This window comes from Nyctereutes procyonoides, unplaced genomic scaffold (genome assembly GCF_905146905.1).
Source record: "Nyctereutes procyonoides isolate TBG_1078 unplaced genomic scaffold, NYPRO_anot_genome, whole genome shotgun sequence".
NCBI lineage: Eukaryota > Metazoa > Chordata > Mammalia > Carnivora > Canidae > Nyctereutes > Nyctereutes procyonoides.
In genome coordinates this window covers 25,964,600-25,987,046 of record NW_026575120.1, presented here as the reverse complement: position 1 = coordinate 25,987,046, position 22,447 = coordinate 25,964,600, and the positions used below count along the sequence as shown (strand labels likewise).

Sequence of the window (22,447 nt, the reverse complement as noted above, 5' to 3'; positions counted from 1 at the left end):
TGTCATTTGCTTTTATATTTTTAAATGGTAAGTGTTTTGAGTCCCTCCAGGGCTAGCCAGTCCTTATTTCTGAAGCTGATTTTTTTCATTTTCTTTGGTCTACATCAGGGCTGTTAGGGATGGATTCAGGAAGCATCATTCATTCAACACACATGAGGAGAAGATTGTTTGGAACAACCCTCTATTATGGGCTCCTCCAAGGAGACCGCAGAAGGTATAGAGAATGGATTTTCTCCTGACATGCAGTGAGGGCCGTCCTCTTCAGAAGATAGTCCCCATGAGTGGTCCCCACTTTATGAGGAAACAAATAGTAAAGCAGATAGTTTTAAAAGGACATTGTCTCTTATACAGTTTCAAATAACCATCTAAGTAAGCTGGCTTTATCAGGAAGTGATGTTTGTGAGATAGTAAATCAAAGTACTGGGCATTTCTCAGTGAAATGTATAAAATAATTGTCATGATTAAACTCCACTTGATAACAGATTGATCACCTGCAGCCTATACTGGTTTATTTTACAGAATAGCTGAAACCTTTGGATTTCAAGAAAATTATATCAAAATTGTCATAAACAAGAAACAACTTCAACTAGGTATGTCATACCGAAGTGCAGATTTAATATCGAGTTAATGGAATGACTCTGCATCTTTTTTCTCACTGCTTTTCTAATCAGAAATTTCTAGGGGCTTTACTGCATGGATAATCTAAAACAGATTATTGTAGAATTTATTAAAATAAAAATCTAAAACAGAAAACTCTTCTAATCAGTATTTACTGTGTGTTCTGTGCTGTGGGAAGAAAAGACACTCCTTACAGGTCTGAGGAAATGTTACAGAATGGAAGTGTAGGTGTGCTCAGAGTGAAGTGGGGGTTCCTGTAAGTTCTCCCCAAGGCAGAAGCGCTAAAGCTGAGTGAGGGCAGTGGATCGTATTCCAATTGATAGAGCCTCATATTGGAGCCCCTGATGTGAATTTGAGCAATTGAAAAGGTCCAGTATGGCCAAGTGTAGAAAGTAAGGGGAGGCTAGTGCGTTTTAAGGCTGGAAGGCCAGGCAGAGGCCACAGTGAAAAGGTTATTGTAGTGACTCTTAACCAGGGACAATTTTGCCACGCAGGGGACATTTGGCAATGTCTGGAGACATTTTTGGTTGTCATGACTTGGTTGTGGGTGGGGATGGAGGCTTGTGATCCTGTCACTTAGTCAAGACCAGGGATGCTGCTGAACATCACACAGGGCACAGAACAGCCCTAGGACAAAGACTCACTTGGCCCACAATGTCAGTAGTGCTGCTGGGCTCTGTGAACTCGTACCGTATTAGTGTTTCTCCTTAGAGAAGCTGGAAGCGATGGGTGCTGGGGGATGACATGATATATTTGGGTTTTAAAGATCCCTTTGGGTGCAGTAGGAGAACGGACTTGAAGGAGGCATGAACAGATTCGGGAGACCGGTTAGCTGTCATAGCAGCTCAGGCAGGCACTATGATTGGTTTCCAGTAGGTTCTTAGGGCTTAGAGAGGTTCACAGCCTAGCTTGGTGGAATGCAGCCTGCACACGGCCCTATCCTGCCTTCTCCATGAGCCATTTCCCATCGTCTGTTTCACATGTCATAGATAGCTTTTCACTGTCCTTTCTCTCTGTGACAGTTGTTTGTGCTATTCTTCACTGGGCAGAAATCCTGGATTTTGTTATCAGATCCATTTATTTCCACCTTATCATTTGTATTTTAATAAGTTATTTCCCCAAGCCCAGGGCCACACAGATAGGCTTCTACAGCTTCTTGTATTAGCCTCATCTGCATGAGTTCTATAATCTTTCCAGAGTCCCCCTTTATATATTTAAAGGCTAAGGATCCAGCTTTGTTCTTCTAATATCCCCCACTAAACCTGCCCTTTCCACACTGATACCTGGTGCTCTCTTTATTAGAGCTCTGTTTCTGCACTTCCCATTCTTTCCATTTACCAGTTGGTTGATTCCTGCATTGGAACCATAGAGAGTTTTTCTATTGGGATATAATGGACATATAACATTATATTAGTTTCAGGTGTACAACATAATGATTCAGTGTTTGTATATGTTGTGGAATGAGCACAATAATGTCAACTCACATAGTTAAAATTTATTCTTGTGATGAGAACTCTTAAGATCTACACTCTTAGCAACATTGAAATATATGATACAGTAATTAACTCTAGTCACCATGCTGTATGTTAAATATTTTATTTATTCATGAGAAACAGAGAGGCAGAGACATAGGCAGAAGGAGAAGCAGGGAAATCCAATACGGGACTCAATCCCAGGACCACAGGATCATGATGTGAGCCAAAGGCAGACGCTCAACCACTAAGCTACCCAGGTGTCCCTAGAGTTTTGTTTTTTTTTTTATTACTGTGGTTTGTTGTAGTTTTAAAATCTAGTAAGATGAGTCCCTTTTTTGGCTCTTCTTTATCAGTGTGACTTGGCTATTGGTATATCTTTAATTTTCTACATAAATGTTAGAATGTCAGGTTTCTAAAAAAAAATCTAATGGAGTTTTCCAGAAAAGTATTCAAATTTATATATATAGTTCATAAAATTTCATTATTTAAAAAAAATTATATGTATCTGTGTCTATTCTGCATCTTGGTGGTTGTTCCTTTAACTTAATTTTTGTTAGGTTTATGTATTTGATTATTTTTCATAGAACTAGCTTTTGAGTTTGTTAATGTGCTTTCATTCTGTTTCATTGATATCTGACACTTTAAAAAAAATGTTTTATTTATTTATTCATGAGAGAGAGAGAGGCAGAGACACAGGCAGAGGGAGTGGCAGGCTCCATGCAGGGAGCCTGACGTGGGAACTCAATCCCGGGTCTCCAGGATCATGCCCTGGGCTGAAGGTGGCGCTAAACCGCTGAGCCACCCGGGCTGCCCCGACACTATCTTTATTAACATTTTATGTGTAAGGAAACTGGGTCCTAGGAGGTAAGCACTTTACTCAGGGCCACAGAGTTGAAAAGGGATAGAACCCAAGAGTTTTGCTTTTAACTGCCCCGCTGTGTTACGCCCCGCTGCACTGTGGCTTCTCATCTGTTGCTATGAACTGGGTTTATTATTTCTCCAGTGAGAGGGTAGGAAAATTCACTGGGTGATATTAGATTTTTAAAAGATTTTTTAAATAATTTTATTTATTTATTTATTTATTTGTTTGTTTGTTTATTTATTTATTTATTTAATAGAGAGGCAGAGACACAGGAGGAGGGAGAAGCAGGCTCCATGCCAGGAGCCCAATGTGGGACTCGATCTCGGGACTCCAGGATCACGCCCCGGGCCAAAGGCAGGCGCTAAACCGCTGAGCCACCCAGGGATCCCCATATTTTATTTATTTGAGAGTGAGAAGGCATGAGGGAATACAAGCAGGGGGAACAGAGTACAGTCAGGGGTAGGGGCAGAGGGAAAAGCAGACTCCCTACCGAACAGTGACCCCAACGCAGGGCTCTATCCCAGGTCCCTGAGATCATGGCCTGAGCCAAAGGCAGACACTTCACCAAGTAAGCCACCCAGGTGCGCCCACTGGCTGATTTTCCCCCTGCTTAACTGTAACAGAATCACACAGCCAGATGTCAGTGTGTTCTTACCAAGTGTGTGGCCAGGGGGCTCATGAGTACTAACGCAGGTGTAGGAGTTCCATTTAACAGAGAGAATGACTGTGATCCGGTTCATTTAATGGCTCTCTTTGTGGCAAGCATTTTTGATTTTTACAGGGAAAACCCTTGAAGAACAAGGAGTAACACACAATGTCAAAGCTATGGTGCTCGAACTAAAACACTCTGAAGAGGATGTGAGGAAAAACTTCCAGGTTGAAGAAGAAGAGCAAAATGAAGCTGAACTAAAAGAGAGAAGAATTCAGAGGACCAAGAGAGGCCTGGAGATACTGGCGGAGAGAGGTACACGGAGCTCTGGGCTCTGTTTCCCTCGGGTTTAAAGGTGGTGGCACAGCAACTAGGGCGGGGGATGGGGCACAGGGGGCACAGTTCTCATGGACTTTTCTCCCCACCGGCTGATGTTCCTGATGTCCCATTACTGCCTTTTAGTGTTGAATTCATGGAGTTCCTTTTGGTTCTGTTGCAGCTGAGATGGTGGTGGATCCAGAAACCACACCGTATTTAGACATAGCTAACCAGACGGGCAGATCTATCAGAATTCCTCCTTCGGAAAGAAAAGTATGTACTAGAGGAACGTATGGCTTGTGCTTTGATTTGCTGTCAGAACAGAAGTGGTTTTCAGTGGTTTTCCTGGACGGTTAGAAAGGATTAGAAACAGTTTTCCATTAGAGCTTATAAACAGAGAATGTAAGCATGCGAGGAGCACCTGCGTACAGCAGACTCACCCTGTGATTTTCAGTGCAGTAGAACAAAATGGCTTGATGGCCTGATGGCCATGTGCTGCCTTTCACGTAAGTGTCTCTTTGTGGTAGTGGTAGTTTTGGTGGGGGTCGTTTTTGTTTTTGTTTTTGTTTTACCAGATGGCCATGTCCTCTTAAGGGCTGGATCAGACTAGGGAGCTGGAGAGGAGAGGAGAGGGGGCATGTATTTTGAGAAAAGCCCAACAGGTGCTTCTTCCCATCACTCCCTGCCTTCCCATTTCCCTGTTTGCTCATTTGGAATGGGCAGGAAGTGGTGTGATCTTTTTTTTTTTTTTTTAATTTATTTAGTTATCTATGATAGACACACACACAGAGAGAGGTGGTGTGATCTTTGAACACACTCCAGGAGGTCTTTACAGCAGGATTCTATAGCTGGGACCCTGAGATGAGTGTCTGACCTAGAGTCCAGTAGCTTCTAATAATAAGAGCTGTGATGACTGTGGGTCAGGTCAGCTTTAATTTTTCGGTCTTTAAAGGACAAGGTTGAGTAGGCTTTACTATATGACTTATATCATTTAAAATGAGGGATTAAAAAATAAATAAAATGAGGGATTAAAGTTGAATTTTAATAAGAAAACTTGGTAGCTCTCAGTGGATTGATGCTTGATTACTAATGTTAGTAATCATTTGCCCACAGCTCTCTTATGTTAAATGATGGTAGCTAGGGCCACCTGGCTTGCTCAGCCGGTAGAGCATGCAACTCTTGATCTCAGGGTTGTAAGTTTGAGCCCCATGTTGGGTGTTGAGATTACTTTTTTAAAATCTTTGAAAAAAATGATATACAGATTGTTCTAGAAAACCTACAAACTGAATTATATAAAAACTTAAATCTAAAAAAAAAAAACCCCTCAAATCTAAATATTAATGAACTTAAATTTTTGGACTTTTTTTTTTAAAGTAAGCTTTGTGCCCAAAATGGGGCTTGAACTCACAGCCTTGAGATCAAGAGTAGCATTCTTGGGACACCTGGGTGGCTCAGTGGTTGACCGTCTGCCTTTGGCTCAGGGCATGATCCCAGAGTCCTGGAATCAAGTCCCACATTGGGCTTCTTATAGGGAGCCTGCTTCTCCCTCTGCCTGTGTCTCTCATGCATAAATAAATAAAATCTTTAAAAAAAAAAAAAAGAATAGTATTCTAGTGACTGAGCCAGCTAGGCGCCTATGGATTACCTTTTAAAAATTGTTTTAGGAATACTGGAGTTGACAAACACTTCAGAAAAAAACTTGATTTAAACTAGAAAGTGAAGGGTGCTTGGGTGGCCCAGTCAGTTAAGTGTCCGCCTTCAGCTCATGTTATGATCCAGGGTCTTGGGATCGAGTCCCACATTGGGCTCCCTGCTCAGTGGGGAACCTGCTTCTCCCTCTCCCTCTGCCACTCCCTCTGCTTGTGCTCTCTCTGTCAAATAAAATCTTAAAAAAAAAAAAACTAGAAAGTAAAATAATTTTTTTTTTAGGAAAGACAGAGAAAGCATGAACACAAGGGTCAGAGAGAGAGAATTCCAAGCAGGCTCCAGCATGGAGCTGGCGGTGGGACTTGATCTCAAGATCCTGAGATCATGACCTGGGCTGAAACCAAGAGTCAGACGAATAACCGATTGAGCCACCCAGGTGCCCATGAATGGTTTTTATCAAAAGGATAACAGGCATTACTGGCTACTTTTTATTTGTTCAGTCTTACTGAATACTAGTAATAGAGCTAAATCAGCAGATACTAAAAAAAACTGATGGAAACAAATGGACACATGCTGGTTATGACCCTATCAGCCACATTACATTGAGTGCTTGATTTCACCATTGAAATGAAATGAAGCTTTGATTGTATTTCTCTTAATTTTAGTTTTTATATTTAGTTGTGATCTTGTTTCTTTTCATTTTATTTTATTTCTTTAGATTTATTTTTTTTAAGATTTTATTTATTTATTCATGAGAGACACAGAGAGAGAGAGGCAGAAACACAGAACACAGGCAGAGGGAGAAGCAGGCTCCATGCAGGGAGCCTGACCTGGGACTTGATCCCAGGTCTCCAGGATCATGCCCTGGGCTGAAGGTGGCGCTAAACCACTGGGCCACTGGGGCTGCCCATGATTTCTTTAGATTTAAATATACTTTTAATATAATTTGTTTATTATAGTTTAAAGTGATGTTTTTTTAAATCTGTATTTTTTCTAGGCCCTTATGTTAGCTATGGGATATCATGAGAAAGGCAGAGCTTTCCTGAAAAGAAAAGAATATGGAATAGCCTTGCCATGTCTGCTGGATGCTGACAAATATTTCTGGTAGGCACTTTTGTACTTGGTGTTACCAGTTTTAAGGAAATTAGCCCAGATTACACACAACACTATCTCTGCCCTAGATACTTCAGACTTCAGGTTTTTACCCAAGACAGTGGTTAATGTGAAAAGAATAGTTACAGTGTAGACCAGTTTGTAAATTATTTCATCCCTTCAGATTTCTAATGTCTCTTCCCTGTAAAGAATTTTATAAACATATGCACTTATTTTATTTTTATCACCCTCATGTAGGAGCTATGTCTGTTTCCTGTGATGTGTTGTCAGCCTGCACCATCCATTGTGCAGTCCCTGGCAGCTTTTCCCCCTTTTTTGGTGTGGTTGTTGATGATCATTCCCCAAATCCATTGTTTCCTTAGGGACTGCAAAATAGTGATACCTTATTATTCCTTCTGCGTTTATTGCTGGGATTCTTGTGAAAAGGAATATTATTTTTCGTCAGTTATTTGGTTATGGTGAGGTACAGTTTGTACAGAAAGAATAAAATGCTTGGTTCTTTCCTATTTTGTTTTCAGAATAAAGGAAGTACTTCCCTAGAATTTTCCAAAAAGGATATCACCAGTGAGGTTTTCTTTCTTCTTCCTTCTTGTTTTGTTTTGTTTTTAAGTATCAATATGAACTCATGGATTTTAACACCTTAAATGTGTTTCAAACCTCAGTGCTTAAATTGATCATCTTTGGCCAATAAGTGGGTCCTGTCCTGCATCCTTTCAACCTGATCCTGGAGGTCTCTAGTATCCAGAGGTATTCCAGACTCATCCTGATGTTTTCTGCCCCCGATCAGGCATTGGTGGCTTCCCAAGGGCTCCTGATTCCTCTTGATGGGAAACTAATCCTGGCAGAGAAACATTTGAAAAATAGACTTAATGTCTAAAAATGGTCAAAAGTTAACAACTTTAGGGTTTTCTTTTTCATTTTGACGAATTCCCAGGATATACTGCACACTTCACAAGGATAAATACAAATGTTTATGGTTTGCCAGCCATATTAGCAGCAGGCACCCTTGAGTTTTAAGTGAGAAAAATCTAGATTTAAACTAACTTAAGCAAAAAGGGGGATTTATTTCTTAAATATTTGGGAGGAGGGGGCAGATCTGAAAATAACTAGAACAAAGACCCATTGCCTTTCAGGTTTTCTAACTCTGCTACTTTGTCTCAGCTTCTGTGCTCCTTTCTTTCTCCTTGGCTGTTCCTGGTGCTGGCTGCAGTTTAGGTCCTTCAGACTCAGATACATTGTTCATTTCCTTCCGTAGGTGGTTGTAATTTTTTATTACAGAAAATTTCAAATATATATAAAAGTAAAGGTTAGTACAGTGAATTCCTGTGTATTTCTAATCCAGCCTCAGCAGTCACCAAGACATAGTTGATTTTAATTTGTCCCTATGAACCTTTCTCAATCTTTTTATCCCAGACAAATCCTTGAAATAATTTTCAGGTCTCCAGGAACTCCTGAATAAAAATGACTATCTTCAGTTCACAGTACGTAGCAGACATAATAACCTAATGATCATTGTCAGTGCCTCAGTAGAGAATTTTTTTTTCCTGAAGCTCTTTATTCAGGCTGACTTATCAGCATAGTTTTAGTGTAAGTTCTTGCTCTTAGTAAAGGATATCAACTCTAGTGCAGGTCAGGGATGTGGGTGGAAGACCCTTCAGTTGTTCTGTCCCCTTCCTACCTCCAGGTAGGCTGGAAGTTCCATTAGAACTTTCTATGATACGTCTTGGGGTATGGTAGACAGTATGATCCAGAGTAGTTTCTTTCCCTGCTTAAAACTCACAGTGGGAGTTCTGCTTCCAGCCAAGATGGAGTAACAAGGACTGGATGTCCCCTATTACCCGAAACAACTGGAAATTTGGGCAGAGTGTATGAAAACTGTGGTTTTTGGTAGGGAAACAATCTGGGGGAGCCCTGTAATCCTTTCAGCTCACTACCTAGAGAGTCTGTAGGCTGCAGCGCAGGGACGAGAAACCCAGGTGGAGCCTCCTGGTCTCCCTGGAGTTGAAGAAATGGAGCTAGGAATCCAGGGAGGCCAAAGTGTGAGAGGAGAGAGCTGCCTGCAGGAATGTGTCACAAAGCTTCAAAAGGTGTCCTTGGAGTATTCCCTTGAGTAATGATCACGTGCCTATTAGGAAACCACCCAGGGCAGGGGAACCCCACCCCCACCTCCACCCCTGCCCGCCCAAAGGAGCAGAGAACAATCTTCAGAGTTCAGAAGGCTAAGAATAATTTGTGCTCCCACCAGCCACAGTGGGAAACTACGAGACATCACAGAGAGAATTCAGAAGGGTGTTGTGTTGCCTCAGCAGTAGGGCAAACTCACTTCCAAAGGCTGCCGTGGTCCCACCTAACAAAGCTTCAAAGCAAGCCTTAAAAGGATCATACTGTTTTCAAATAACTGCATCTCAGACAAAGTGCAGTAATATTTATAGAGATACAGAAATATCCAGTCATCAATTAAAAACGGACAGTTGTGCAAAGAGGCAGGGAACTACAGCTGTAATAAAGAGAATAATCTAGTTAATGAAAACAGACTCAGAAGTGACATAGAAGATAGAATTCATTGGCTAGGACATTGAAACAGTTACTGTAGCCACATTCCATATATTCGGGAAGGTAGAGGAAGGATAGAGCATGTTAAATAGACATGGAACATGGAACAGAGAGCCACACTGGAATTGCAGAGATGAAAAATACAGTGTCTGAGGTGAAGAGCATGGGGTGGGATGCAGTGCAGATTGGACACCACAGAAGGAAAGATGGGTACATGTGAAGATGGGGCAATAGAAATGATCCAACAGGAATCCTTTTCAGACTGAAAATTTTTAAAAAATTGGACACAACACCCACAATTTAGTTGTAAAGCAGTTTCAGATGACCTGATATATCAATATATATCAATATATTATTGATATATCAATATATCAATAATTGTAGTCCCTGCAAAAGGAGACAGCCAGCCCCCCACCCCCCACAAAAGAATCATAAGAAGTAATGGCCAAAATTTTTCGCAGTTTGTTGAAAACTATAAACCCCCAGATAACTGTAACGAGTCTCAAGTATAAGAAGTAAGAAAAACACCACAGTGAGGCCACTATAATCTGGTTCCTTCAAGCCAGTGATTGAAAAGACTTCTTAGTTGACCTTTCTGGGGGGAAAAAAAATTGGGGATATGTAAGCTTAGCTTACCTTTTTGAAATTGACATCTTTATTTTATATAAAAATTTAAAACTCATAAGGCAAAGAGAATAAATTTCTGTTAAATAACTGCTTTTAGCCCAAGTGGGACTGAATTTTTCTAAAGGTAGGTTCAGTAGACTTTGTTTAAATAAACGTTGCTCATTTATTTTAATTCATGTTTTTAACCTGAAAATTCACCATTGAGTATGAAAGCTACTAGAACCATAAGCCAAAGCAGTATTAATAAAAATATATTCTAAGATACAATTTTATACAAGGTCTTAAAAGTTAGTTTTCTTTCTGAGTGACATGATCAGGTTCAAATACGGGCCTTAATAGTTGCAGAATCATTAACTGTAATTGTCGATTTTGTGGTATCTTTTATAGGCCTCTAAATGAATAGCAAGTGTTATTTCTGAAACTAAAAGAATCACCTGTACTTTGTTAGTCTGAGACCTGGGGTTGTTTTTATGCTGCACAGTACTTCCTTCTGGAACGAACTTGCACACATTTAATTTTTATCTGAAATGAGGTGTTTTCTGTCCTTGCTCTTCCTTCTCATTATAAACAACAATGAGCCTGCACACCCATGTAAGGCAGTGAAAACTGGGACAAAATGTCCCATTTTCTTACGAACGGCAGGATCATCATCTGTCACAGAAACAGAAATCTAGAATGTAGGGTCACCTCGGATGAAAGATCAGAGCACAGCCCACAGAGGTTTTCCTCTTCCCTCAAAGGCACATTCTCAGGCCGAGGAGGCAGTTCAGGCAGGGGCCTGTGTGTGTGTGCATGTGTATGAAGTACAGGGTGTACCTCACAGAACTTTCATGAAGAGTAGAAACCGTGGGTGAAAAGTAGAACAGATAACTGTGGGAAGCTGCTCCAGCAGATTTCTCTTGCACCCAGTATACCATCTTGTGCAGACCCCAGAGCGCTGACGCTCTGCTCAGGAGGCTCCTGCATCACGCTATGAAGGACACCATCTCATTCCTTTGGTTTTTCTGTTTCTTCCAAGCAGATATTGATAGGCAAGGTGGGAAGCTTGAGGGCATGTAGATTTTGCAGTTTTATACAAGAGCAGTCTTATTTTTAATAGAATACCCACGAAAACAAACAGGCGAGACCTTTCAAGTTTCTTCCAGAGGTTTCCCATTTTGGTGACAAGAAAGTTCAGACATGAGGTCTAGATGTGTGTTATGAATTTCTAAAAGTCACATTTTAAAATCAGAATAAATAAGCTCAATGTCCATCTTTGTCAACATTTCCCTCTTCTCTGGACCTGAGTACAGCTACAGAGTAGCATTTTGCCTGCACCTGAGACCCCAGATCAGCTAAGCATTTAAAGCCTGGCATTTTCTGGATTGTTTTTCCTCCCAGCTTGACTGTGATTGGACATGAATGCCTTGTTTTCATCAGTTGAGGCATTCATAGTTAAGTAGTGATTTTTTTTGGAGGTGGGGGGCTCTTTAAAGCATTGTTCTCAACTTTGGCTGTACATTAGACTCACCCAGGGAGATTTTTGATATACAACCTCCAAGGCCTACCTCCAGAGATTTCTGTTAAGATTTGATGTAGATGGGGTTTCAGCATCAGTAAGAAACAAAAGAAAAAAATCCTCAGGTTTGCAGTCAGTGTTGGAAATCTTTGCTTTAAACCACGGTCTCCTCATGTTTGCTGAAGGGTTCTGACACCGTGACCTCAATTTCCACTTCTTGCTGAACCTCTTTCCCAGGTAGCAAGGGTGTGTGTGTGTTTATGCCTGGGGCAGTGGGGTGGTGGTTGTATCACACTTCGTGGTGAGCCCTAACTGCTTTTTTCCCCCGTCAGGAGGATTCAGATTATAAATATAGCTCCCTTTGTAAGCACTGGGGTCTGTGCTGTATAGCAGCCAGTCTTTGGAAATATAGCAGAACCTGGAAAAGACTTCCAGTAATTCACAAAAAGGTTTTTAATGTGACTTTTCTGTGATGTCATTTCCTTCCGCTCCCCTAGTGAGTGTTGCAGGGAACTGCTGGATACAGTAGATAACTATGCAGTGCTCCAGCTGGATATAGTGTGGTGTTACTTCTGCTTGGAACAACTGGAATGCCTTGATGATGCAGAAAAAAAATTAAACTTGGCTCAGAAATGCTTTAAAAATTGCTACGGAGAAAACCACCAGAGGCTGGTCAACATAAAAGTATGTTACTGTAATTTGTTTTATGTAATATTGAGCCCATTTCTACCATCTGAGTTTATTCCTGCTACAAAATTTAGACTGCTGCCAAAAGGTGATTTGGCAGTAGTATCCATGGGGTTCTTTTGAAGCTCTCCTTTAATGGGAATTTGAAATGTGTTACAAGTTGGGCTATTACTTTGGCCTGTGCAGTGTTTAGCTGGAGGGACAGTCTTCCAGTCCTAGAACCCCGTCGATGATCACCTCGACCAAGAGAGCTGGTGACCGTGTTCAGTAGCGTCTCATGGAAGATTTGAATGCAGAAAAAATAGACATTTTGAATGGTAACAGTTGACACAAGTGAGTCACAGCTCAAGAGCTCTGATTTGAATAATGATTTTTGTAAGGTGATTTCCACAAGTCATCAGAATTCTGCTTGGAAATTTCAGGGGAGTATAAAATATCCCTGGTTTGGGTTTCTGTGTACTTCCTTACTGACCAGAAGAACTACAGTCTTGGGTGTCTGGACACAGGTGTTCTGACCAATTCTTCCTTGTGGGACATGAGGTGTCATTGTCCTCTGGGATCTTTACTTTTGCCCTCAGCAATAACTAAAGATAGAAACATTTTAGTCATACTGTTTTGCCCCTGTAGAGATGAAGGGAATTACAAGTGTGAATATTCTAGATCTGTAATTAGAAATAATTTTATACTTTTTCCCCCCAATAACTTTAGGGGAACTGTGGGAAAGAGAAGGTATTGTTTTTAAGACTTTACTTGCTTCAAGGTATCCGAAACTATCACAGTGGAAATGGTGAAGAGGCTCGTGAGTATCTCAACAAGGTAAGGAAATGAATACTCCAGGGAGTATTTTCACCTACTTTTTTTTTCATTCCAAGATGTCAAGTATTTCATAAACTCAGTAGTGTGGTGAGGAACTTGCCTCTGTCCTCTGTGCCCTCTGCGTCACACAGGCCATAGCCGTACTCGTATTTGCTAGGGTGCATGTGAGCTGCTGTGATAAGGAAACCTCAGAAAGACAGTGACTTTAATTGGCTGTAGTCTCCATGTCTCATCTAGCAGCATGGAGATGAGCAGGCGGGTCAGTGGAGCAGCTTGGCCAGCCTGTGTGTGGCAGCTATGGTGGCTCCTGTCAGTCCTCTTCCAGCCAGCAGAGGGAGAGAGAGACGGAGGGAGGGAGGGAGTGCTTGTGTGTGTGTGTGTGTGAGAGAGAGAGAGAGAGAGAGAGAGAGAGAGAGAGAGAGAGTCCAGGGCTGCCTCTGGAAAGACCAGAAGTTGGGGCTGTCACTCCTACTACAGGCCACTGGCCTGGACTTAACCACCTAGCTACACCTGGTTGCAGGAGAGGGTGAGAAATGCCATGTGCACAGCTCAAATTCAGCGTATTTGGTGACAAAAATGGAGGAGATAGCGGATACCAGCCCTGCCCATAATACTCAGCCTGTTTCCCTCTATTCAGTATGATACATCACATGTCTATTCTGTTCAAGCTGGTTAATAATAAGCAGGGTTGAGAGTTTTTATCTAAAATCTGACACACCCTAATTCACACTGGATACAAGCTTCCTTTTTTCAGGCCTTAGCTTTGTGTTAAGCTTTAATGTTGTGAAGGTTACATGCATGACTCTTGTATTTTTTTCTTGTCTGTAGGCACGTCAACTCTTTAAAGAGCTCTACATTGATCCGTCAAAAGTTCACAATTTGTTGCAGTTGGGATTTACTGCCCAGGAGGCCCGGCTTGGCCTGAGGGCATGTGACGGGAATGTGGACCACGCGGCTGCCCACATTACCAACCGCAGAGAGGTACCTTAACTTGGTCTCGGTGACACTGGGTCTCGGCCTTTGCATAGGTGTGAAACTTGAGGCAATAGTAAGCCTATTTCCAAAATGCTATAGCTCCTGGGTATGAAAGAAAAGCAAACGATTGTTCCATAGTAGTTATAATCACAAGAAGCTCTTTATGCTTCAGACTGGGAAGAAACAGGAGAAACTTGTCTATTTTAATTGCATTAATTTCAGGCAGTGCAGTTGCCTTAGTTTTATTTCCTGCTGTGGTGGCAGTAGCTCCGAAGTCCATTATCCAAGTAGCCTGTCTGTGCATGTCTCCTCTCTCTGTTTTTTAACTGTGGTAGATTTCTGGAAAGCATTTTAAAAGGGGCTTTGTTTTCCCATGGGCCACTGTTAGGGCCACTGGGGCAGATAATTCCCAGTTTTATGAATGGGTTGTGGGTCAGATCAGTGGTAAATCCTGAACGAAGACCAGGTTTCTCACGCACTCTCCATGTCCTATCTGAGAATAGTGTTCTCGTGAGTTTTTATAAGTAGTAAAAATAAATGTTCTTAAAGAACAGTGGAGTCCCATCCCTTGTGTGTGTGTGTTAAGAGTTGAATCACAAAAAAAAAAAAAAAAAAGAGTTGAATCACAGCCCTTGGAGAAAACGAAGGACAAAACAGCAGCATATGTGAGTGGTGGGCGCTGTTCACTCTTCACCCAGTGGGTGTGGGTCCAGGCTGCTTTGGCTTAAATACTGGGGAGGTAGTTATGGACCTGCTTCACTGTGAAGCGCCCCAAAGCAGGACAAGTCTCTGGTTAGTTGGTTCAGTGGGGTCACCCTGAGGTGGAGAACCTGGCTTCTGTCTCTGTTGGCTGTTGTCACCTGGGTCTTCCCGTTGAGCCAGAGGCCGGGGCTGCCAGAGACCTCAGAGCAGCACTGCGCTGCTCACTGGCAAGGGTAAGGGTTACAGAAGACCCTAGAACCCTCCACAGCTCTTCCCCAGGGTCCACTCTGCAGCTCCAGGAGGGTGGACAAAAGGGCAGCCTGGCATGGCTCCCAGGTTCTGCTGCCCTTGCAGCCCCCAAGGCTTTTGGTGTGGGCTTTTCCATCTCCATCTCCGCCAGCCGAGGGGGCACGGATTCCTAGAAGTGTTGTTGTACAGTGTGGCTCTCAGCAGAGGCTAGTTTCCCGTGAGGCAGAAGGAGCAGCCAGAAGCCTACTAGGCTGCTTCCCCATGACGAGCTCACCAGCCCCGTCCTACAGCCCGTTCACCCCGGCACCCCCAGCACCCGAGCCTCCCCCCCTCCACCCTCCCAGCGGGCCTGACTACTGCCTCCACCACACAGCTCAGTGCGGTACCCCCGGCCTCTGCCCCGTCCGTTTTATTGTTCCAGTTTCTAGTGTAAAGGGAAACATCAGGAAAACTACTTTTCTCCTGTGTGTCCACATGATTAACAGGAAGGCGAACTAGACCCTTGTACTTGAAGGAGCCGCACTTTGAGGATCCGACCTCCTGACAGATCGGGGTGAGATGAAGCCGGATCCTGCATCTGCTGGCCGGCAGCACCCTTCTCTGTGTTTGAGTGTTGTGCAGGTGTCTTGGAATATAAATGGAAGAGCTAAAATTGGAGGCAGGGGGTGGGGCAGGTAGGGGCAGCTGATGCGGCAGGGAGGTGAGAATACAGGTCAAAACGCCGGTGCCACAGAATCCCTTCACTGGCCCATGTGGTTGAGGAGCAGGGGGGACAGGGCAGCGTGGGGACATGGAGGCTGGGTGTTGGGACCCTGGGTGCCAGAGGAGGCACTGGCACCTGGCCAGTGGGGCTCTGAGGCTCTAGATGGCCAAGCCTGCTGCCTGGGCGGAGGTCAGAGGCATCAGCAGGAGGACGTGGGTGTTGGGGTGAAGGGAGTGGCCCTGCCACGTCCCCATCAGCAGGGCAGGGTGCTCATCAGTAGGTTGTCCAGTTTGAAACAGGAAATTAGAGTCAAAGGATGCGTTCGTCCCTGGGTATCTTTTGGCCAGTCACTGGTCTGTAGTCCTGCGGGCTCTGTGGGAATTCTTGGCAGCACCGTGATGACTCCTTTTTTCCCAAGAGATGAGGCTCTGTCCCTCTTGTGTGCAAGATGTGTGGCACTTGTTGCTTGGGCTGAGCCACGGAGGAGGGATAGACGAAGAAGAAAAAGCCGTTCTCTCCACTGTTTTCCTGGTGTTGGCTGAGAGCTCACCATCTCTAGAATTGTGCAAAAGCCCTCAGCCCAGCTCTGCAGTCAGCCGTGACCTTAACCAGCAGGCCACTTAACTTTCTTTAGAGATTTTCTGTCTTCTCATTGGCAAAATGATGAGGTTGGATTAAATTAGTGGTTTTCAAGTTTGTTTTAGTTTGTTTTGTTTTTTTGGTCAGCAGAATCTGTAGTTTTTTGTTTTTTTGTTTTTTTTTTAATATTTATTTTAGAGAGTGCAAGGGGAGGGGCAGATGGAGAGAAGCAGGCTCCCCACTGAGGGCAGAGCCCAACATGGGCTCCGTCCATATCCCCACCCTGAGATCATGACCTGAGCCGAAATCAAGAGCTGGACACTTAACTGAGCCACCCAGGTGCCCCTAGAATGACATTTGTTTCTAAAACAAATTCTGAACTCTCCTGATTGGGGCTGAGATGGGAGAGAAGAGGCTAGAACTCTTTGTAGCCCTTCTCAGGCTTTGGCAGCAACAGAAGGCACTTCTGAGACTCAGAGTCGAGTCATAGGATTAGGGCAGCCCTGGTGGCGCAGCGGGTTACTGCTGCCTGCAGCCTGGGGTGTGATCCTGGAGACCTGGGATCGAGTCCCACGTCGGGCTCCCTGCATGGAGCCTGCTTCTCCCTCTGCCTGTGTCTCTGCCTCTCTCTCTCTCTCTCTCTGTGTGTCTCTCATGAATAAATAAATAAAATCTTTTAAAAATTAAAAAAAAAAGAGTCATGGGATTAGATGGCCTTTGTCTCCTGGCATTGAGTGTTCTGGAGGTTTTAAATGGGTTGATAGGCCCTAGGAGCACCTGGAGTGGGGTGGATACATCTGCATCTTTGGTATCACCCGGCACACTGCCCCCACCCCCCATTCAGACTCCACATTTTAACAAGATCCCAGGACTTAACCAGCGGCCAGAAAGCCCCCCTTCCCACCCCCCAGCCATGGATAAAGCTCCTCTACCCCCTTACTGGAAGAGGGGCCATCCATGTCTCAGCCTGGCAGCAGTGAGCTCCTTGGGGCTGGGCAGGCGGTAACTGAGGCACTCTCCTCTGCCCCAGACAGAGCTCTCCAGCTCCCACTGCCCCCACCCCCCAGCAGTGCCATGCCCTCTTCATGCCCTCTGTGCCAGCCCGCAGCCCTCGGTGCTGTTGATGTGGGACATGCTGAGAGGTTCATCCCCCTTCTTTTGTTTTCCACTCTGCGTGGCAACCCCAGAAATCCTACAGAGCATAGATTGAGAAGGCTTCCTGCAGAACCTCAATCCCCAACTCTGACTTTACTGTTTTCCTAAAGGAATTGGCCCAAATAAGGAAAGAGGAAAAAGAGAAGAAAAGACGCCGGCTGGAGAACATAAACTCCTTGAAAGGAATGGGCTACTCTACTCACGCAGCCAAGCAGGCCCTGCATCAGGCCAGTGGGAACCTGGACGAAGCCCTGAAGGTAGTGCCTCCCCTGCAGCCCACCCTGAGCGCCCCTGCTTGTGGGTCATGGGCTCCCCTCCATGTCCTTTCGTGGTGCGTGGGGTCCCCCTGCCAGGGCCTTCTCCCAGTCCTGGTTTGGATCCAAGGGTCAGTTCTCTCGTTCTCCGTCCCAATAGCAGAGCCCACAGGGCAGAGCTTTGTGGAAGGTTTCTGATGGCAACACCAGGAGTTTAGCAGAGATGTGGAGGAAGAGAAGAGTTACTAAAGCCTTACGATAGTTTTCTTTTAGCTAAAAAAAAATTTTAATATTGTTTTATTGATTCAGTCAGTACACGTTGGCCTCAGGGAGCCCACAGAGTGTTGGGGAGACAGAACACAGTGGAGGGAAGGCCACTGTGTGGGAGCACAGCATGCGGGGAGCAGGGGTTCCGCTGAGTTGTGGAGGGTCACACAGGCTGGCCAGGCAGAGGGGGGTGCCTCTCCGGGCAGGCACAGGACCCACATGAGGGTGGAGGCCCAAGGGAGTGGGAGCTGCGGGCCAGGTGGGCAGGTGTCCCCTCACTTGCCCCTCACACTGGGCCCTGCAGGCAGCTAGGAGCATTCCCTGCCTTTGCCGTTTAATTCTCAAGACCTCCTGTCCATTCCTCAGAAGTTTCCACAAGTAAATGTATGTGTGCGTGTGTGTATACATTTATAAATGAACTTGAGTATCTAGTTCGACTTATGTTGGAAAAATATAAAGGCAGGACATTCTAAATACATGGAAGGACCGATGGCCCCCCCAGGAGATTTAACTACACAAGTAGCAAGTGAGATGTGCCACCAGTATGGAAGTAATTAAGGGACACTCCTCAAAAGGGTTTTTAAAGGTTAAGAGTAAGTATTGTGTGATATGGAAATCAAGGGTCAAAAGAACTCTGTCCTCTCCTTGACATTTTAAATTGAAATGTAGCCCATGACACTCCAAAGAGAAATGACCCCAGGGCCGCCCTGCACCTCCAAGAAGCCTTTGTGCTTATGGCCCTGCCTGACCTGTGGCCCCAGAGGCTGAGCTCTTGTACCTTCCACTTCCCAGGGATCTTTTTTTTTTCTTTTTTTTTAAAGATTTAATTTATTTATTCATGAGAGAGAGAGCGCGCGCGTGCACGCGGAGAGACACAGGCAGAGGGAGAAGCAGGCTGCATGCAGGGAGCCCAATACAGGACATGATCCTGTGTCTCCAGGATCATGTCCTGGCTGAAGGCGGCGCTAAACCGCTGAGGCCGCCCCCCCCCCCCCCCCCCCCCCGCCTGCCCAGAGGGGATCTTTTGTGTGGCTAATCTTGCTCCTCCAGATCTCAACTCCCATGGTACCTTTGATAGGAAGCTGTCTAAACACCAGCATCCCCAGCCATACCTGGGCTGGGGGGATGGTCCCTTTCCCCTGCTTCCTACACATCCTTTGCCTGGCCCCCCCTCAGCATCCTACACTGTTAGTCGGGTGTCCCGTGACCAGTGTGCCTTGCAGCGAGGGGGTGCTTCATCTAAATGCACAGGTGTGAGTGCTGAGTAAAGGGTATTCCTGTGTTTCCAGATTCTTCTCAGCAATCCTCAGATGTGGTGGTTAAATGATTCAGATCCTGAAACGAACAACCAGCAAGAAAGTCCTTCCCAGGAAAACATTGACCAAGTAAGTAAGAATGGATTTGCGCCCCTCGCCCCCATGGCCTTGCATGGGGTGTGCTAATGTGATGAGGTGGGCAGGACAGGGCTCTAGGCAGGACTCGGGCCCACCCTAGGAGGCCAGCCGAGCATGCGGCAGTTGCGGTGGGTAGAAGTGAAGCAGGAGGTATTTCCTTCCAGAGTTGGAAATTGGAAGGCAACTGGAGGTTCTTTAGACTTTTTCTCTCTTGTATGCATAGAGAACTTTCCACATCAGCTACCTCTGCTTTCAAGCATGTCTCTGCCTGTGACCCATAAGGACATCACCGTGATGACTCTGTCCACGTTTCCCTCCCCCGTTAGCACACTGAGGGCCTTGTGACTGATTTCCTACAGGTCCTAGTGACTGTTGTAGCACGTCCCTGTGGGCCCACAAGCTTGTTGCCATTCCGAGAGGCCCGGGGGTTGGAACATTTGGCTCAGTCTTCCTCAATCCTTTCTGAGTGGCCCCATGTACCCGCTGGTGCTAAAGAGCAGTGTGACACACTGAAGAGCAGTGTGCACACCAGGGGCCTTAGACACATATTCCCTGTGAGGCTGTCCCTGCCAGGGAAGGGGGCGGATGGGAGTGCTGGGCATGGGTCAGCTCTGTGTCGCCGAGGCCTGTGGGTAGCCACCTCTTCCCCATGCTCTCCCCTAGCTGGTGTACATGGGCTTCGACGCGGTGGTGGCTGATGCCGCCTTGAGAGTGTTCAGGGGAAATGTGCAGTTGGCAGCTCAGACCCTCGCCCACAACGGAGGAACTCTTCCTCCTGACCTGCAGCTCTTGGTGGAAGACTCTTCATCAACGCCATCCACGTCCCCTTCCGATTCCGCAGGTAGGTCTGAGGCCTCTGAGTACCAAGGTGGGAGTGGGCCAGGGCAGGTGTGCCCTTCTGGACGCAGCGCTGCTCTGTGCTTAGGCTGTGTGGCCAGGGAGGGCCTCGTGGATGCTCATGTGGGTCCGTTCGTCTCCCCACCTCTGCTATAACCACGTTCCTCTGTTGTAGGTACCTCTAGTGCCTCAACAGATGAAGATATGGAAACCGAAGCTGTCAATGAAATACTGGAAGATATTCCAGAACATGAAGAAGATTATCTTGACTCAACGCTGGAAGATGAAGAAATTATTATTGCAGAGTACTTATCTTATGTAGAAAATATAAAGTCAGCAGCAAAGAAAAACAATAATGAGCAGAAATAAGTACTGAGTTTCTGCTTATAAATTCTATCATTATGAAAAGTCGAATGCAGGTCTTTTTTTCCTTCTTTTGATCTGATTTTGCTGCACGGGTGCTTCCTACTTGGGTGCAGGAGGGACGAGCAGGGATCTGGGGCTGCAGTGAGGGCAGAGGGGGCTGGGGCAGAGGTGGGTGGAGTGTTGGTCCCTAACACTGACCTCAGGAAAGGAGCTGCCTCTGGCTTGATCTTCTTCCTGGCTGCCTTTAGAGGCTGCAGCCCTAACACGGTCTTCCCTGCTTGGCTTTTTACCCAGAAATGGGAAGGATTCCTTCTGGGGAATAGGGTGGCCCCTGGGGAAGGTCTCCAGGAATTGCTGGTGGGGAGGGGAAGCATCCAGATTCATTTGCTCTTCATTTTGCCTGCTGTCCTGGTCTTCTGAGCTCACTGCTGACCTCTTCCTGCCTCCCATGATGCAGCTCTGCCTTCCTGCTTCAGCCTCACTGGCCCATCCCTGAATTTTAAATCTTCAGCCATTCCAAGCGCTTTGGGAGACTAAAGATGAGGCATTGACTATAGTAGCCATACCAAATCGTGGCAGACTTGAAAGTCCGTCTTCTATGCTCTTAGTTTAGTAAAATGTGCACTTGAAATTCAGGGTTGAAGTTGAGAATTTATAGATGTTCAAAATTCGTTATGAAAATCTTTTATTAAATGGGAAGGTTTTAAATGCTAACCAAAGCAACTAATTTTTAATTAGCATTTTCGGATGCTGTGCTATCACATTAAACTCACTGCTGGCTGAGATACTTATCAGAGATTGAGATCTATGTTCTCTGGATTTGTGGGGGGTTTTGGGTATACATGGGTCCCAGAAGACTATTTCTAAAGGTGCATAGTTAGCCTCTTAATGGCCCAAATAATCACCCTCCCTGTGCCATGCATTCCTTCGTAGATGTGTATTAAATGAAAACCTGGTCCAGCCCCAGGACACCACTGGCAGCCGCAGTGTGCTGAATCAAGTGCCAGGTGTATTCCTGACACTCTTCCCTTCCAGAAGTCGCTGGAAGCTTCTGCGACTCAGGGCAGATGTGTCACACTGCTGCCGTCAAGGGGTGGCTGAAATGCTTTGACTTTTTCACTCATCATTTTCATAAAGCTTGAATAACAGTCCAGTTTGAATTAGTGGGAATCTTTTCTGTCATCTTTTAAAATGGATGGTACAGATGGAAATAAAAGGTGGAAAATATATTCAAAAACTGTCAGCCTAACTTTGCAATTAGTTGCTCAAACTCCTAAACTGTTCTATGTGTTGAAAATATCTGGTCTAGAGTTTCATTTAGATTCAAGTTGTTTGCTTGCATGGAGTTCTGTGAAATCACATCGACGTCTGTAGCTGATGGGGAGGAAGGAGGCTGCCAGGAGGGGACAGGGGTTTGTGCTGTTGGTGTTGAAGTGGCCGACCACCAAGGTGATTGGGAGTGGGGGGTCTCTTGGTTTGCCTGGACTGTGTCCTACTTGGATTTTGGGCATAAATTGCAGCTTGTGGCTAACTAGTTACTGTCCTGGCCTTGGGCTGGGCCTGGCTTCTAGCTTCCCAAAAGCTTTCTTCATGATCATAGAAAGGCTAGGAAAGCAGGGACACATGAGCAGCGCTCTGACATTGCTTCATCTGCTCTCAAAGAGATGCAGAGAGGCCAGTTCTCACCTTAGGGACCATGCGCCTCGTGAGGAGGGCTGCCCATCCCAAGTTGGGAGACAGGTTCTGGTCCTGGCTTTGCCTCCAACTGGTGTGTAAAAACTAGACAAGCAGTGACCAAGTACCACTCCCAGGTCTGGAGGACAAGAGAGGCAGCAGAGGACATTTGTAATGAAAATGTCTCCAAGTCAACAGGAGTGTGCTGAGGCCGGAAGAGTCAGGGGAGGTGGACCTTGGAAGGGGCTCTCCTTGGAGAGTCAGAGAACATTCTAGACCTGAGACCAATGAAGAGGCAATAGTTGGCATAGGACAGGCCAAATGTGCCATATTCATGAGGTCACAGCCGCTCTAGGCCCACCAGACTGTGGGTTGGGGCAGAGAATGAGGTGGGAAGGATGCCAAGTCCAACTACAGAGCACTCAAAAA

The 22,447-nt window shown here is 45.3% G+C and overlaps 1 protein-coding gene across 2 annotated transcripts in view; it reads left to right on the top strand.

The window, feature by feature from the left end:
• NUB1 (negative regulator of ubiquitin like proteins 1) overlaps positions 1–21,140 on the top strand; it is a 29,309-nt gene extending 8,169 nt beyond the window's left edge. For both annotated transcript variants that reach the window (XM_055334803.1, XM_055334804.1), the window contains exons 5-15: positions 520–590; positions 3,737–3,919; positions 4,104–4,195; positions 6,567–6,673; positions 11,858–12,044; positions 12,756–12,863; positions 13,692–13,844; positions 17,337–17,483; positions 19,037–19,132; positions 19,805–19,982; positions 20,154–21,140. In XM_055334803.1, the coding sequence (XP_055190778.1) occupies positions 520–590; positions 3,737–3,919; positions 4,104–4,195; positions 6,567–6,673; positions 11,858–12,044; positions 12,756–12,863; positions 13,692–13,844; positions 17,337–17,483; positions 19,037–19,132; positions 19,805–19,982; positions 20,154–20,347 (1,516 nt within the window). In that variant the 3' untranslated portion in view covers positions 20,348–21,140. The remainder of the gene's footprint in view (positions 1–519; positions 591–3,736; positions 3,920–4,103; positions 4,196–6,566; positions 6,674–11,857; positions 12,045–12,755; positions 12,864–13,691; positions 13,845–17,336; positions 17,484–19,036; positions 19,133–19,804; positions 19,983–20,153) is intronic.
• Positions 21,141–22,447: the final 1,307 nt, after the last annotated feature.